Genomic DNA, 18,399 nt, shown 5'->3' with positions numbered 1-18,399 from the left:
TGTTTTTGGATAACATTTTTGTGGTCAGATGACATAAACTAATTGCTTTTAATCAGTTCCTGGATCTGTATAGTTCTCTCCATCATAGCAAGAAGTTTATGATAGAAGTGGCAAGTGATGGAAAGCTCTCTTTCCTGTATATGTTGGTTTATAAAATAAATGTTGGAACTCTAGGACATAATGTTTACCACAACTCCATGTACACTCAGTAGTATCATGCAATGAGCTGCCATCCACTGCATCAACACTGTGGGATCCTTAGAACACTGGCATGGAAAGCTGATAGCCTTCCAGAATAAAACTGATCAATTGAAGTATGTGCTGAAGCAGAATGGTTACTCTGATAGGGAGATTCATTGCACCATGAATTTTAGACCACTGCTGCACGCATAGGAATATGGATGTAAACCAGCTGGTTTCCTTCATTATACTGTGAGGGTCCTCGAAAATTGGTAGACTTTTAAAGAGATTTAATATAGAAATGATATCCCATCCATCAGCAAACACTAAGAGCACTCCTTGGATTTGTTGAAGAATATGTGTTTGGAAAATCATCACCGTACATGGATTTCAACAGTTGGAGACATCCGTGGTGGCTGAGCGATGTATATCTGAGAGGATCTGAACAAAACATTATTACACACATAGTTGATACTTCCTGACAGATTGAAACTGTGTGCTGGACTGGGACTTGAACCTTGCACCTTTGCGGGAGAACTTTATGAGGCTTTAAAGGTAGGAGGGAGGTGAAGGTGAGTTGTGAGTCACACATGGAGAGTTTAATCAGTAGGGCACATGTCTGTGAAAGGTAAAGATCCTGTGTCTGATTCCCAGCCTGGTGCACAGTTTTAATCTTCCACAAAGTTCCAACTCAGTGCACTCTCCGCTGCAGAGTGATAATTGATTCTGGATATGGAACTTGACGTGTAAATAAATAAGTACAGATACTTTTTGATATGTCTGAGTATTGAGATTCTTTTCTTAAGGAGACACTCAGCTGTCTCATTAAAATAGATTTCCTTAACTCAGGACATGCTACCCCCAGTTTAGCAAGTATCACCTCGCAAGGCATGTAACATAGTTGGGAGATGATCCTAGTGTTAAATGTCTTGACTGTGCAGATTGATTCTCTCTGCATTCATCACCAATGGTGTTGTTTTGCATTCTGCTAAAGGGAAGCACTGATGGATTCTGGCAAACACAGTTAGGAAGCTGAAAATTTGTGTCAGATTTCAGAATATTCTTCTTATGCTGGTCCACAGCCTAATATGTTTTAAGAAAGAAAAAATGGTCCAAACAGGCTGTGATAAGTTTATTATTCATACTATTAGCTAACTTTGACTGTAGTCATTTTCAAGCAGTTATCACAAGCCTCAAGCTACATATGACATTTGACTATCTAGCCAGTGTATATGTAAAGACACAGATCACTTTCATGTGCCTGACAAACATTGTACCTTTTTTTTTTATTTGAGTGTATATGTTAAACTGTCTTTAGCATAGGCAACATAGTTACATGTACATGAAAATGACATGGGCCTTTATATGTGTATTGGCTATTTAGTCAAATGTGACATAAAGCTTGAGGCTTGAGACAAGTGCTGGAAAATAACTAACAGTCAAAAGTAGCTAATAGCATTGACAATAAATATATTGCAGCCTGTTTTGACCATGTTTTCTTTCTTACGTCAAATTGATTTCAGGGTCCAATTGCAAACCTGACAAAACATTCTGCTTTGTATGAATAAATGAAACTGCTCTTAGCTGCTTTACAGGTGACATATTTTTGTTTCTATAAACAGATACAGTGTTACTTCCTCTTTTTTATCTTTCATGTGAAATACATTATGGTGAAAAAGGAAATAATAATTTACTACCAAGAACTACATAATAAGTCATTTACATATGATCCTATATATCAAAAAGAATAAAAACAAATGAAACTGCTTGTATGATAATTAACTATTACAGTGAATTTCATTTCTACATATTTGTAACTTTACAACTGTCAAATATTTAAAAAAGAAATAAATAAATAGAAAGTCTATTGATCTAGCAGAAACATTTAAAGCATGTTGTTACAATACCACAAATTTTTACAGACATTTAATACAACTCAGATCATTGTCATATTTAATCTATAACAATTTTAGTGCCTATGTTGTTCAGCTGGTATAAGACGCTCCACAGAATGTGAACAAAATAATGAAGTCAATCAGTTCTTTCATATTATTACTTCAATTTTCTATTAGTTCATCACTGTTGTGTACTGGTTCTAGCTGCAATAACTATTACATTATTCAAACAGCCATAAAAGCTAAACATTATTTATTAGAAAGTTCATCTGTTCATTAAAAACAGTTACATTGTTTCAACAATGAAATCTGACTCACATTCAGGCACTTCAAATATGTATGCTCTACTTCTAAAATAAAGGCATACATAATCACAGTACAAAATTGAGCTGCATTTAAATACATTCATTTGAATTTCAAGTGTTTAAAACTGACCTGTAGTGCAGTTTACTAAAGGCTGATTTAAAATGTTCAGTTACTATCAGCTCCACAAAACTTCATTTTAAGTAGCCAAGGTGTGATTTACATGGTAAAACTCTGTTTCTTCACACAGTGAGTAGAATAGTATGAAAAGAATGTTTGTAGATGAAATTATAAAAATATACAGTCACAGTGATATACATTAAAGAAATATGTAGCTCTGGTACATTTATGTAATTATTGTGAAACATGTACATCACAGCCATATGTTTATGTGTGTTGCATACTGAAGAATGGTGCATTATGTGCTTAAACATTCTTCTTTACTGCATTGTTACTTCTTCCTGATAAGTTTCATCTTTATTGTACATGAGTGCCAGTCTGCTAAATTTTGCACCCCAGTTGTAGAGATAACTGTAATCATGGTCCTTGTCATCAGAACCTAACAACGAAGAAAACAGTACATTATGTAACTGAAGCCAATTAAAGCAATGGAAACTCCAGATATAAATATCAACAGTGTAGGAAAAGACAGATTGCTACTTACTGTGAAGAAGGCACATTAAGTTGCACACAGGCATAATTAAAAGACACTTACATAAAGCTTTCAGCCACAGCCTCCATCAGCAAAAGAGAAACACACACCATTCCTACACGCGGGCAAGCACACCCCATGCACACATAATCACCAACTCCAGTCTTTCGGGTCAAAATGCAACTATCACTTGGGATGCAATCAGCAATCTGGAGGGGGCAGGGAAGGAGAAGGGATAATAGTGCTACGTGGGGAGAGAAATGACTGCTGTCTGGTTGAGTGCGCAGGGACTAGAAAGCCATCAGGTACAGTGTCAGAATGTTCTGGGGCAGGGAGCTGGGGGAAAAAACGAATAAAGGAGATGAGTGGAGAAAGATGGGTGGGTGCATTGGAAGAGGGCAGCAGATAAACTGTTTATTGCCATCCATTTCCAGTGCACCCACCCATCTTTCCCCACTCCTCTCCTTCACTCCTTTTTTCTCCACCTGCCTGCCCCACAACTTCCAATGCTGTGCCTGTTGGCATTCTAATCCCTGCTCACTCAATCAGACAATGTTCGTCACTCTCCCCACCCACACACTACTATCCATTCCCCTTCCCTACCCTCTCCAGATTGTTGCTTGCATCCCAAGTGATAGCTGCATTCTGGCCTGAGATGCTGGAGATAGTGGTCATGTGTTTGCTTGTGTGTATGAATGATATGTGTTTCTCTTTTTCTGATGTAGGCTGTGGCCGAAAGCTTTATGTAAGTGTCTTTTAGTTGTACCTGTCTGCAACTTAATGTGCCTTCTTTACAGTAAGTAGCAATCTGTCTTTTCATACATTGTGGAACCCAATTAAAACATTTTAGTAAGCGTCTGCATTTAAAAATACAGGAATTGAAAAGAAGAAAATTGTATTTTGTAGTCCAATAATTTTTTTCTTCAAGTTTTTGGCAGCTGTTGACCACACACACACACACACACACACACACACACACACACACACACACACACACAAATCTACATGCTCTGTATCCCAAGTTCCAATGCTAGTGACTCCAACGATTCACAACTAACTCGTATGAAGCAAAATTCACTCTGATACAGTTACAACAATGAGACCAACACATAACTGCTGACACCAAAATTCATATGCCATGCTGGTGGTTACCATTCTGGAAAATGCAGTGCTTCTCAACTGACTCTTCCACCATCTTTAGACATCAGTTGTGCAAGTGAAGTGCTCCATTTCTGTGGTTTAACTCACAGTGGTAGTCCTGAACAACAGACAACAACAAACAATCTACTGTGGAACCTCATTGCCATTCCATACGTGCAGAAATCCTACAAAATGATCAGACAGCAACATTCCAGATACAAGGATTCACATTTGTTTGCCACAGACAGCACATATGTGACACCATGTGCAAATTCATTCAGTCCACCTTTGCTCCCACCAGTTTCCTGGTTTTTGAAAACCACCACACAGAACATTCCCAGGGCCATCAAGACCAACCTCAATCCTGGCCTACGATTGCAGACAATTTAATTCTAACTAGCAGTGTAGTAATGAATTTTCACATCAAAAATATTCCATTAACCACCAACATGGTATTCACATTGTTGACAACAATGCTCATGCTGTATGCCACAGCAACAGCCTCTGTGTTCTACCTTCAATGCAGCAGCCAAACCCAACTGACTTCACCCGATCACTTCTGAGTCTGATGTCTCTGAGTCCATCTGGATTGACTAACTTCACACTCAACAAACCCCCATCTCATCATGACTCATTCTGTACCCATGTTCACACAGAACACCCCTATCCACATTGTGCCCGGGCCTGGGCAGAGCACCACCAAGCACACTGTGCTCTCACCTGCACAAAACATCATCAACCATGCCGTGCCCGAGCAGCCACCACATGCAACTGACTCTGCTGCACATGGGTAGAGCCACTTCTATTGGCACCATACAATGTACATCCCTGCCACAGTTCAGCACAGTGATCTATAACCCATCAAAACAAGTGACTTAATGCTGTAAGATAATGACCTGTGCACTGACATGTCTGTGTATGACAATCACCTGACCTGTGATTACTCAATAACACTTGCACCAAGTTTATCTGTTCAAAAGACTATCCTAGTCACCTCAATGTTCTGCACAGTGGTGAATTTTCTCTCACTCCACTGACAATGACTGCTACCGGATTTCACAACTCTGATTGCTCACGTGAATGTGATCTTTCAACCAACTTGAATTCTGCCAAGTGTTCTGTGAGGCTGCCACTCCTGCCCATGCAACTTCCAATGAACCATTTTCCAGCAAACATCAGCTCTGACATCAACTCGCTATTGCTTGGCGGCTCATCGACAATGGTTGGACCTATGGCACTGCAATCGCAAGAAGTTGCCAGCTCATCAGTCACAGTTGACGGTTCCATGAACTGGACACTGCAAGTGTCATTGTCTTCCCACCTCACATGGACATTGTCTCATAAGGACATCATAAAACCAGACCTAACAAAGGTCTTCTTATGCCAGTTTCAGCTCTTCTTGTTCATACAGCAATCCACGCTACTGTACTTTAACATGGGACACAGCGCCCCATACCCTGGTGCCTTCACTCCTGCCTGGTGCATCAACTGTTCAAGACAAACAGCAGGAAGACAATCATACATCTGTCAACACACTCAAGCAGTGTGCCTTCTCAGCTGACGGGTTCTTGTTGATCACCAACACTACGCCGACTGCCGTTGAGGTGTAGCACCTTACATCATGCCTATTGAGATTGGACATAACAGCAGTGAACAGGCGTGCAGTATGAGTCACTTGCAGGACAGATGGCATCAGATGCCAGAGTGTATGTAGTTTCTACGTGATCTGGTAGAGGTCACTAGCTGACGGACACTGTTTGAGATGCAGTAAAAATACTGTCACTTTTATTTGCAGTCCTGTTTGTTTAATTTTATAATTCTTTATTAATTACTATTGTAACTCTGCTTCATTATGAGAGTGAATGAAAGTGTGAATGTGAACTGATGTTTTATGTTAAGTTTTTATACTATACAATTAAGTACTTGGTCTCATGAGGAATGTTCGAGAATGACATGTGTTAGTACAGTTTGTAAACTTTTAGATGGCAGACCTCTCCCTAGTCCTGAATCAGTAGAAGTCGGTAAACGTCGAGAGGCTTCGGCAGGCACGCAGTATCAACTGCTGCCAACATTACGTAGCTGACTGTGTTGTACAAGGTAGCCATTGTCATCTGCTTCATTTTGTTTTGCGCTCTACTGTTCTGTGTGTTTTTATTGTACAGTTGTGCTAAACATTATCAAAATGAGTGAAGAGGCAGCTGCTGGCCCATCTCGGGAGTCACCAACAACCCCTACCGGTAGGCCTACGGTTAGAAGGAAACCAGTATTACGTAGCGATGCTCGTAAAATTATATTACGTGTGATTGAATGCTGCGAAAGGGAAAGGGAGCAGAAAAAATTGCTTCACCCCATTTACAAATCTTCAGTGAGAGCTGCTACATACACAGGACAAAGCATGCGTAGCATTGGAAGATTCAAACAGTTTTCCAAGAATCATCCTGGTGTATCACCACAAACGCCTGGCAAGAAAAGATGAGTTTCCATTTCAGATATTTTGTTCGCAATCACTTTGAAGGAGCCCCCTATTTTGTCTGAATTACCTTATACTTCATTTTTCCTTGCTGCTGTATTGCTTTGTATGGAAACACCACTGGTTACTGTATTATTTCGAAACACATTCATATTACAGTACATTTCTAAATTCAAAAAAATACATGCAGTGCAGAAGGCAGTTTCTTATAAATCTTTCTCTCTCTTTTAACTTAGGAAAAGAAGAGGAGATATCGAAGTAATGATGGGGAAACATTCCACGTGGGAAGAATAATAGAGGGAAACATTCCACGTGGGAAAAATATATGTAAAAACAAAGATGATGTGACTTACCGAACGAAAGCGCTGGCAGGTCAATAGACACACAAACAAACACAAACACACACACAAAATTCAAGCTTTCGCAACAAACTGTTGCCTCATCAGGAAAGAGGGGAAGGAGAGGGAAAGACGAAAGGATGTGGGTTTTAAGGAAGAGGGTAAGGAGTCATTCCAATCCCGGGAGTGGAAAGACTTACCTTAGGGGGAAAAAAGGACAGGTATACACTCGCACACACGCACATATCCATCCACACATGTACAGACACAAGCAGACATATTTAAAGGCAAAGGGTTTGGGCAGAGATGTCAGTCGAGGCAGAAGTGAAGAGGCAAAGATGATGTTGAATGACAGGTGAGGTATGAGTGGCGGCAACTTGAAATTAGCGGAGATTGAGGCCTGGTGGGTAACGGGAAGAGAGGATATATTGAAGAGCAAGTTCCCATCTCCGGAGTTCGGATAGGTTGGTGTTGGTGGGAAGTATCCAGATAACCCGGACGGTGTAACACTGTGCCAAGATGTGCTGGCCGTGCACCAAGGCATGTTTAGCCACAGGGTGATCCTCATTACCAACAAACACTGTCTGCCTGTGTCCATTCATGCGAATGGACAGTTTGTTGCTGGTCATTCCCACATAGAATGCATCACAGTGTAGGCAGGTCAGTTGGTAAATCACGTGGGTGCTTTCACATGTGGCTCTGCCTTTGATCGTGTACACCTTCCGGGTTACAGGACTGGAGTAGGTGGTGGTGGGAGGGTGCATGGGACAGGTTTTACACTGGGGGCGGTTACAAGGATAGGAGCCAGAGGGTAGGGAAGGTGGTTTGGGGATTTCATAGGGATGAACTAACAGGTTGCGAAGGTTAGGTGGACGGCGGAAAGACACTCTTTTCTTTTATTATTTTTTTTATTTTTATTTTCATTTTCATTGAAATGAGATCCATCCTTCATGATATCCTCCCCACTCCACCAAGAGTGTCTTTTATTTAAATATGTCTGCTTGTGAGATGTCTGCTTGTGTCTGTATATGTGTGGATGGATATGTGTGTGTGTGCGAGTGTATACCCGTCCTTTTTGGTAAGTCTTTCCGCTCCCGGGATTGGAATGACTCCTTACCCTCTCCCCTAAAACCCACATCCTTTCGTCTTTCATTCTCCTTCCCTCTTTCCTGATGAGGCAACAGTTTGTTGCGAAAGCTTGAATTTTGTGTGTGTGTTTGTGTTTGTTTGTGTGTCTATCGACCTGCCAGTGCTTTCGTTCGTTGTGGTGCCAGCACTGCAACTGGTAGGTGTGCCTTGTCCCCCACCCCCCACCCCAACGGCTGCACTCCCGTCGCCAGCCAATGCTTGCTTCCTCCTCTCCCCCCGCACTCCCCCTCGCAACTCTGCCGTCTTACAGTTAACACACTGTAATTTGTACTGGGGCAATTGTTAGGAACTATTTTGTCAGTTTATGGTACTGGGGAAATGAGATTATTTTTTTAGTGAAGTAGTTTTCTTAAGAGGGGGTTAGTTTTTTGTTTGTGATGTTTCAAAATTATTTGTGTTAATTTACTGTTCTGATTCAGCAACAAATTTTGATTGGTTCTGTATACAAGCACGAGATTGAGCAGGTTTGTTGCTGCTTTCTGATTGGCTGTGATATTTTTCTGCCAATCAGAAATTAGCATATTCACACATATAGAAACTTCTTTTGTGTAAAGATATGATTAGAGTCAGGGCTTGGATCTTGTAATGATCATACCTATTGATAAGCGCTCCAATTAAAACTATTAATATTGTGATATTTCGTTACCAAAATGTTTGAGGAGTGCTGTGAAGCATGGTAGAGACTTCAATATAAAGCACGATGTGAAATTCAGAACTTTTGATGATATTTTAAATAACCAAATTCCACATGGTGTGTTGCTTACTCACACACATTAACATTTTTTTATGTGAGACTGATTTTAGGAACATTTGAGTGAACTATTCTAAAAGAAACAATCTGTTTGTAAACTTTCTGTGAAGGATAACTAATAATCACCATAAACTGGCCAAGGTGATGAATGATGTGTGCCGCGTGTGGACTTTACAGACTTTGTGCAGCTTAGACTAAGGCTTGATAGTAACCATAACAGAGTGAAATTTTACAGACATAAATCATTTCACTTAACTATCATTAACCTTCCACTGGAAAAATAATTCATAGTGTGACTTGTTGTTAAGAGGTGTACCGCTGTTTTTCCTATAGCATTTTCCAGCTGAGAATTGCATTTCAGTAACTTCAAAGAGACATGCATGTGGGAAGAGATTTACCACAAGGTGAGTAGAACTTTACTTGCAGCAGCACCACATCATCCATCATCAGATACACTCCATATGGAGATCATGTTGCTAGTGTAATGTGATAATGACACATCCGCTGCCATTACCATGGCTTGCAACCAGCTCATGGTCTCAGCATACAACAGTCAAGTGTGGCAGCGGATGTGTGGCCCCAGTCCTCCTGGCCAGCCATGCCTACCTAGTGTTCATCCATGCCTATTCCCTTCTCCATACAACATCTGCACTGTCACCGATCCCCAACATGCAACAAAACACACACGACAGTACAACACATTTCTCCTCACCTCTTCTCTTTAAGCGGGCCCCTCATGTTGGACAGCACTCTGTTGCCACATCTCTTCCTCATGACTCCCCAGAATGCAGCTTGATCACTGTCTGCTGCCATTTTTCAGATGAACTCCACTCCATTCCACTCCACTCCACTCCACTCCACTGAATACATTCAACTGGTTCACATTTAATTACTGCACATTTACCACAAGCTTACAATTCCCTACAACACCACATTTGGCCACATTGGAGGAATCAAACACAGCACAATGCCAACATGACCACTGTCAGTTGCACTATTCACTTCCAACTATCACCAACTTCAGTGCCTCTTACTGACACGAATTCAACACAACAATGTCAGGCTATAGGACAATAACTCACAACAATGCCAGACTCTATGATTATAGCTCCACTACCCCAACTTCAACCATGACCGAAAACAGATTGGTACCCAGCATCCCTGCCTCCTCTTGGCCTCCAGACCATCACAGTCATTGCACAGGCCACACTTATTGAAGTTCGCAATGGCTATATGCACTGAAGAGCCAAAGAAATTGGTACACCTGTCTAATATTGTGTAGGGCCCCTGCAAGCACACAGAAGTACTGCAACACAACAAGGCATGGACTCAACTAGTCTGACATAGTGCTGGAGAGAATTGACACCATGAATCCTGCAAAGCTGTCCATGTATCCGTAAGAGTATGAGGGGGTGGAGATCTCTTCTGAACATATGCTCAATAATGTTCATGTCTGGGGAGTTTGGTGGCCAGTGGAAGTGTTTAAACTCAGAAGAATGTTCCTGGAGCCACTCTGAAGCAATTCTGGACATTTGGGGTGTCACATTCTCCTGCTGGAATTGCCCAAGTTCGTCAGAATGCACAATGGACACAAATGGATGCAGGTGATCAGACAGGATGCTTACGTATGTGTCACCTGTCAGAGTTGTATCTATACATATCAGGGATCCCATATCACTCCAACTGAACATGCCCCACACCACTATAGAGTCTCCACCAGCATGAACAGTCCCCTGCTGGCATGCAGGGTCCATGGATTTGTGAGGTTGTCTCCATACCCTTAAACGTCCATCTACTTGATACAATTTGAAATGAGACTCATCTGACCAGGCAGCACGTTTCCAGTCATCAGCAATCTAATGTCAGTGTTGACTGGCCCAGGTGAGGTGTAAAGTATTGTGTCATGCAGTCATCAAGAGTACACGAGTGGGCCTTTGGCTATGAAAGCCCATATCGATGATGTTTCATTGAATAGTTTGCGCACTGACTCTGGCCCATCATTGAAATCTGCAGCAATTTTCAGAAGGGTTCCACTTCCGTCATGTTGAATGATTCTCTTGAGTCATCATTGATCCCATTCTTGTAGGATCTTTTTCCAGCTGCAGCAATGTCGGAGATTTGATGTTTTGCCAAATTCCTGATATTCATGTACACCATGTCATCGCTGCCACGGAGATGCTGTGTCACGTTGCTCTTGCGCCGACTATAACCACATTCAAACTCACTTAAATCTTGATAAGCTACCATTGTAGCAGCAGTAACTGATCTAACAACTGCATCAGACACTTGTTGTCTTATATAGCCGTTCCCAATCACAGTACCATATTCTACCGGTTTACATATCTCTGTATTTGAATATGCGTGCATATACTGGTTTCTTTGGTGCTTCAGTGTAAATTAGCTATGCACATGAATCGCATACCCTTTCAACGTACTTTGATCAGATCAGAGTCTCTCTGGTATGCATGGCCTCCACATGCTGACATCCTCCCCACCCTCTCCCCTCACTATGGGTGTCCTGTGTGAACACATCAAACCTTTCCCACATCAGCCACAGATATACTGCCTGTCCAGCATTTGTACAATGCCCATTGCGACTTTGAGAGATGGCCCAGTCGTGTGTCATGAAAATGCCAGCCATGGCATGAATAGTCACATGCATTGTGCCACATCACTACAAGAAATGGTCCAGCCATGCCTGGTTCCTACCTCAGCCACAATGTGGTTGGCCAGAAGAGAGTCACGCCTCATCTGTGCCCCCCTTCTGGACCAGCCACAGCACAGCTAGTCAGGCAAACTCGCCACACACTGTACCTAATGCCAACCAACTGCCACACTGCATTGTTGACCTTGATGGCACTCCATCATTTTCTCGCCCATGTTCCACACTGCCACGTGGGGAAGAGGAGGGGGCATGGGGGTGCACTGTGGCAGCTCTTGACCACAACAACAACATTACTGATCAGCAAGAGTGACTTTTTTTGGACTCTCTCTGACTATTTAGTAAGCACTGTGCTCAATTCATATGCACATGTCTCACATACATTGTTTTCAGTAAAGTGGTATTATTCTATCTACAGATTGTTGGTTTGATATTCTACACCCATCCACATCCCAAGTTCTGAAAAGTTTAAGAACTTAAAATAATATTCTTTGAGAAATTGTATACATATTTCAGACAAGGCTACTCACATTATTTAATATCTTTCAATTAAACATTCACAAAAACAGTAGCAAATAGCTCTGTACTGACTGTGATCTCATAAATGTGTATACATTGCTAGTAACAATATCAGTAAAGTTGTGTTGTTAGTGTTGTTGTTCTCATAAGGATGAAATGATGCAGATAGCCCTCATTCATAATTCAAAGCACTTTTTCTAATCAGTATAAAATGATTCTATCAATGTTAATTATCATGTAGACTTACTGAAAGATCTCACCCACTGCATATAATACAATCAGAGAGTTTGAAACAGATTCATTACCAAATGCGCTATGAGTTCCAGTTTCAGCATGGACAGAGATTTCACATAATGTAACAGACATGTTCTCTACATAATGTTTCATCTGAATATGTTGTAACTAATTGTATTAGTGGAAAATTCAATCAAGAAAACCAATAAGTCATGAGATGGGAATTACTGTCTCAGAAATGCCTTCAGAAGGCCTGTCTCGTCCCAAGGGGGAAACTATTAGTTCTAAAACGGGTGTGTCCAATCCATGGCCAATGGGCTGCATGTGTCCCAAAGCAAGTATCAATGCAACCCAAGAAGTGTGCACCTATCACAATCAGTAATAAAAAAAGGACACCATTTGTTTATGTAAACTTATGATAAATCGAATATTTTTAGTCTGAAACTAAAACTCCTACCACATGATGCTATTCTCTCACTGGTCCATCTCCCCGCCTCTCAGTGGTTAGTGTTAAGTATACTGTAAGTGGCCAAAAAACTTGTCTTCTTCCATTGTGGCCCAGGTAGCTAACAAGTTGAACACCCCTACACCCCTGTTGCTAATGTTTCAGTTCCACCAGTGAATGGAGTGAGGGAAAAATGGTTGCCTATATGCCTCTATAGGAGCCTTAATTTCTCATCTTTTTTTTACAGTCCTTACACTAAATGCTCTTTGGCAGCAGTAGAACCATTCTGTAGCCAGTTTTCATGAAAAGAACATTGTATTTCCTGGTATTCCCATTGGAATTCACAAAGCATCTTCATAATATTCGCTTGCAGATCAAACCTACTGGTAACAAATCTAGCAGCATGCCTCCAAATTGCTTCAATATTTTCCTTTAATTTGACTTGGTGAGGACCTCTAACACTCTAGCGGTACTCAGGAATGGGTTGCACTAGTGTTCTATATGTGGTCCCCTTTATACACTCCTGGAAATGGAAAAAAGAACACACTGACACCGGTGTGTCAGACCCACCATACTTGCTCCGGACACTGCGAGAGGGCTGAACAAGCAATGATCACACACACGGCACAGCGGACACACCAGGAACCGCGGTGTTAGCCTTCGAATGGCGCTAGCTGCGCAGCATTTGTGCACCGCCGCCGTCAGTGTCAGCCAGTTTGCCGTTGCATACGGAGCTCCATCGCAGTCTTTAACACTGGTAGCATGCCGCGACAGCGTGGACGTGAACCGTATGTGCAGTTGACGGACTTTGAGCGAGGGCGTATAGTGGGCATGCGGGAGGCCGGGTGGACGTACCGCCGAATTGCTCAACACGTGGGGCGTGAGGTCTCCACAGTACATCGATGTTGTCGCCAGTGGTCGGCGGAAGGTGCACGTGCCCGTCGACCTGGGACCGGACCGCAGCGACGCATGGATGCACGCCAAGACCGTAGGATCCTACGCAGTGCCGTAGGGGACCGCACCGCCACTTCCCAGCAAATTAGGGACACTGTTGCTCCTGGGGTATCGGCGAGGACCATTCGCAACCGTCTCCATGAAGCTGGGCTACGGTCCCGCACACCGTTAGGCCGTCTTCCGCTCACGCCCCAACATCGTGCAGCCCGCCTCCATTGGTGTCGCGACAGGCGTGAATGGAGGGACGAATGGAGACGTGTCGTCTTCAGCGATGAGAGTCGCTTCTGCCTTGGTGCCAATTATGGTCATATGCGTGTTTGGCGCCGTGCAGGTGAGCGCCACAATCAGGACTGCATACGACCGAGGCACACAGGGCCAACACCCGGCATCATGGTGTGGGGAGCGATCTCCTACACTGGCCGTACACCACTGGTGATCGTCGAGGGGACACTGAATAGTGCACGGTACATCCAAACCGTCATCGAACCCATCGTTCTACCATTCCTAGACCGGCAAGGGAACTTGCTGTTCCAACAGGACAATGCACGTCCGCATGTATCCTGTGACACCCAACGTGCTCTAGAAGGTGTAAGTCAACTACCCTGGCCAGCAAGATCTCCGGATCTGTCCCCCATTGAGCATGTTTGGGACTGGATGAAGCGTCGTCTCACGCGGTCTGCACGTCCAGCACGAACGCTGGTCCAGCTGAGGCGCCAGGTGGAAATGGCATGGCAAGCCGTTCCACAGGACTACATCCAACATCTCTACGATCGTCTCCATGGGAGAATAGCAGCCTGCATTGCTGCGAAAGGTGGATATACACTGTACTAGTGCCGACATTGTGCATGCTCTGTTGCCTGTGTCTATCTGCCTGTGGTTCTGTCAGTGTGATCATGTGATGTATCTGACCCCAGGAATGTGTCAATAAAGTTTCCCCTTCCTGGGACAATGAATTCACGGTGTTCTTATTTCAATTTCCAGGAGTGTAGTTGAGCTACACTTCCCTAAAATTCTCCCAATAAGCCAAAGTTGATCATTAGTCTTCCCTATTACAACCTTACCTGCTCATTCAATTGCATAACACTATTCAGTGTGATGCCTAGACAGCAAACCATGAATACCATATTAAAATACTATGGAGTGCTTTTATTTTTTTATTATTTATTTATTTATTTATTTATTATATATCTAAAAACAAAGATGATGTGACTTACCAAACGAAAGCGCTGGCACGTCGATAGACACACAAACAAACACAAACATACACACAAAATTCAAGCTTTCGCAACAAACTGTTGCCTCATCAGGAAAGAAGGAAGGAGAGGGAAAGACGAAAGGATGTGGGCCACATCCTTTCGTCTTTCCCTCTCCTTCCCTCTTTACTGATGAGGCAACAGTTTGTTGCGAAAGCTTGAATTTTGTGTGTATGTTTGTGTTTGTTTGTGTGTCTATCGACGTGCCAACGCTTTCGTTTGATAAGTCACATCATCTTTGTTTTTAGATATATTTTTCCCACATGGAATGTTTCCCTCTATTAATTAATTAATTTATTTTTACATTTAGAGCAAGGTTCCATTCATCACACGAAATACAAATTATAAGTACATCATTATGTATCCTACAACAGTCATTCAACTGTGACACTTTCCTGTATACTATAGAATCATCAGCAAACAGTCACAGATTGCTGCTCACCCTATCTATCAGATTATTCATGTAGAAATCAAGAGTGGTCCTATCACATTTCCATATACAGTTGTCTCTGATGAACACTTGCCATCCAAGACAACATATTGGGTTCTATCATTTAAGAAGTCCTTGAGATATTCATATATTTGGGAGCCTATTCCATATGGTAGGACCTTCATACTAGTCTGCCCTGGGGTACTGTGTCAAACATTTTTCAGAAATCTAGGAATGTGGAATCTACCTGTTGCCCTATGTCCATAGTTCACAGGATGTTGTGAGAGAAGAGACAAGATGCGTTTTGCACGAGTGATGTTTTTCAAATCTGTATTGGTTTGTGGTCAAAACCTTTTCTGTATCATAGAAATCTACTACATTCCAACTTAGAATATGCTCAAGAATTCTGCAGCATGTTGTGACTAATGAAAATTTGTGCCAGGCAAGGACCCTAACCCAAATTTCCTGTTTTTCACGAGCAGTTACCTTAAGAATTAGGCTATCCAAGCACATCTCCACTCAAACTTTCTTTGTCACTTACATTTCTTCCTATTACAAGAGTAGTCTGAAAAGCTTTCGACCTCAACATGAAGATAGCAAAACTTCTCAACAAAAGTTGGGGAATTTGTTTGCACATGTATAGTAAGGCACTCACCAAAATTTCAGTCATTCTGGATATGCACTTGTTGTTTAACAGTTGTTCTAGTGAGCCAATGTGAGATTTTTTGTGAAAATGGACAAAACTGAGTATCGAGTTGTCATCAAATCTTTGTTTTTGAAAGGCAATATGCCTATGCAAATTAAACACAAGTCGGATGCTGTGTGTGGGGACTTTGCATCACAATTTACCACCATGAAATTTTAGACAGCTAAATTGAAGCATGGCTGAAACAGCTTGGTTGACAATAACCATTTGGGATGGCCAAAACCTGCAACCAGTGACAATAACATGGCTCAAGTTCACGAAATGGTGCTGGAAAAGCATTTAATTAAGGTGAGAGAGATAGCAGAGACTATGAGCATATCTAAAGAACATTTCTGTCACATATTGATTGAAAATTTACAGGTCGGAAAGCTTTCTGCATGCTGAGTGCTGTCTCACAACTCAGTGATTGCCATGGTGAAATTCCATGAATTGCAGTTTCAACTGATTGACCACCCCCCTTACTTACTGATCTCTTGGCTAAAAGTTGAGCTCTGAGGACAGAAATTTTTGTTGAATAAAGATGCCTTCACCTTCATAAACAACTATTTTGCAAAGAAAGAGACTAATTATTATTTGGATGGGTTAAAGAGATGGGACCATCACTGGGAAAAGTTACAGACTTACCAAGAAATTATGCTGAAAAATAAAAATAAATTTAAAGAAAAATGCCTTATTTCTTTGTTAGGTTGGAAACTTTTCAAACTGCCATCATATTTCTAAACACCACAATTGGATGTTCTTCCTCAAGTATGTGGCTATAGCATTACTGGGGAGTGGCTTTGGTGGAGGTCAACGGCTTACCCTACCGTAGAGATATATGTATTGGATTAAAATTCAACAGGCTTCAAACATCCTGCTCTGCCACAAATTTCATTAGTTATGATATTGTCTTTACATTGCAGATTCAGTATTTCTTAAAAGTTTTCATTGATGTCGCTTCAAGCTGTTGCATTTTGATTGATTTCTTGAGTTCATCATCATCATCATCATCCAATCATTTCATTTCAGTGTATCTATTTCAGTTGCATGTAAATGTAATTTATTTGTATTGAAATGTACAACATTCAAATAATCTGAGTTGTTATGCAGGAGGCACATCAGGTTGAAAAAGCAAAGTAAGTACCTTTTTTATACAAAAAATTAAATAGGTATGTGTAGTGGTCATTGTAAAGGAAAAGCAAAATCCCATAATTTTCCTTTCCTATTACATAAATTTCCATAAATTTGTAGAGAATGAATGGTTAATATTTTTTAAATAGTGGGTAGCATGGATCTCTCTGTTGGGCTATGCACATGTTACTGATGATTTTCTTCTGAAATATTTTAAGTCTGATGTTGGTTGAAGTTCCCCAGAAGATCAACTTATACCTAATAACTGATTTGAAGTAACTGTGGTACAATACTTTTCTTGTGATTTTCTGAGTAACACCAGATAAAATGCTAATTGCAGAAGCTAGGCTATTCAATTTGTTTGCTACAAAGTCTACATGTGACTTCAAGTTTAATTTTTGTCTAGATTTAGGCCTAAATATTTTACATAACTTAGATCTGCCTTTCCTGATCATTGTGAAGTATTTCGATTCCAAGCATGTCTGGTGATTTAGCTCTAAACTGCATCATCTGGGTCTTTGTTACATTCAGTCTGATGAATGATGAAAACAGGATTCCACAGTATTTTGTACACCATCTAAGATTTTTTCTTGGACATAATTTTCAATTTGTACCCAGGTGTCATTCATGAATAAGACTGAATGAACTTCAACGTTTAATGGCACATCATTTGTACACAACAGAAACAGATACAGACCCATTATCAAATGTTGTAGGTCCCCTTGGCAAATTGTCTTCTAGTCTGTGAAGTGATTGCTTACACTTGCTGTTACAATCAATCTCTATTTCCTGATCAGTGACATAGTGTTCCAGTGGTGCAAGTCGTATTTGACAGAAAGGAAATAAAGATTGATTAGTTGGTAAAGAAGTCATTAGTTGGTAAAGAAGTAATGCATGATAAAATTACTGTGATCTTTAGTCCTTATCTAATGATGAGCTTATTTTTTCAGTGAATTCACTTACGGCATTTATAGAACTTTCCCTTTCTGTAAACCTAACTGCTTTTCACTAATAATATTACTTCTTGCCAGGAAGTTTCCCATTTGTTTGGCCACATGTTTTTCAATGATTTTAAAGAATCAACACTGGGAGGAGTGAGGCAGGTAATTCCCCAAACATTCTGATTATTACTTTTCGAACAGTGGCTTTATCTCAGCATATTTCAGGATATATGGAAAACATCCCTGTTCAAATGAGTGGTTAATAAC

The 18,399-nt window shown here is 41.3% G+C and overlaps 1 protein-coding gene across 1 annotated transcript in view; it reads right to left on the bottom strand.

The window, feature by feature from the left end:
• Positions 1 to 2,471: 2,471 nt before the first annotated feature.
• LOC126195523 (neural-cadherin-like) overlaps positions 2,472 to 18,399 on the bottom strand; it is a 390,552-nt gene continuing 374,624 nt past the window's right edge. The window contains exon 28 of the mRNA XM_049934150.1: positions 2,472 to 2,937. Coding sequence (XP_049790107.1) covers positions 2,819 to 2,937 — 119 coding nt within the window. The 3' untranslated portion in view covers positions 2,472 to 2,818. The remainder of the gene's footprint in view (positions 2,938 to 18,399) is intronic.

The sequence above is a fragment of the Schistocerca nitens genome, chromosome 7 (genome assembly GCF_023898315.1).
Source record: "Schistocerca nitens isolate TAMUIC-IGC-003100 chromosome 7, iqSchNite1.1, whole genome shotgun sequence".
NCBI lineage: Eukaryota > Metazoa > Arthropoda > Insecta > Orthoptera > Acrididae > Schistocerca > Schistocerca nitens.
Note: the sequence above shows the minus strand (reverse complement) of the source record. Positions and strands in the feature narration are given on the sequence as shown.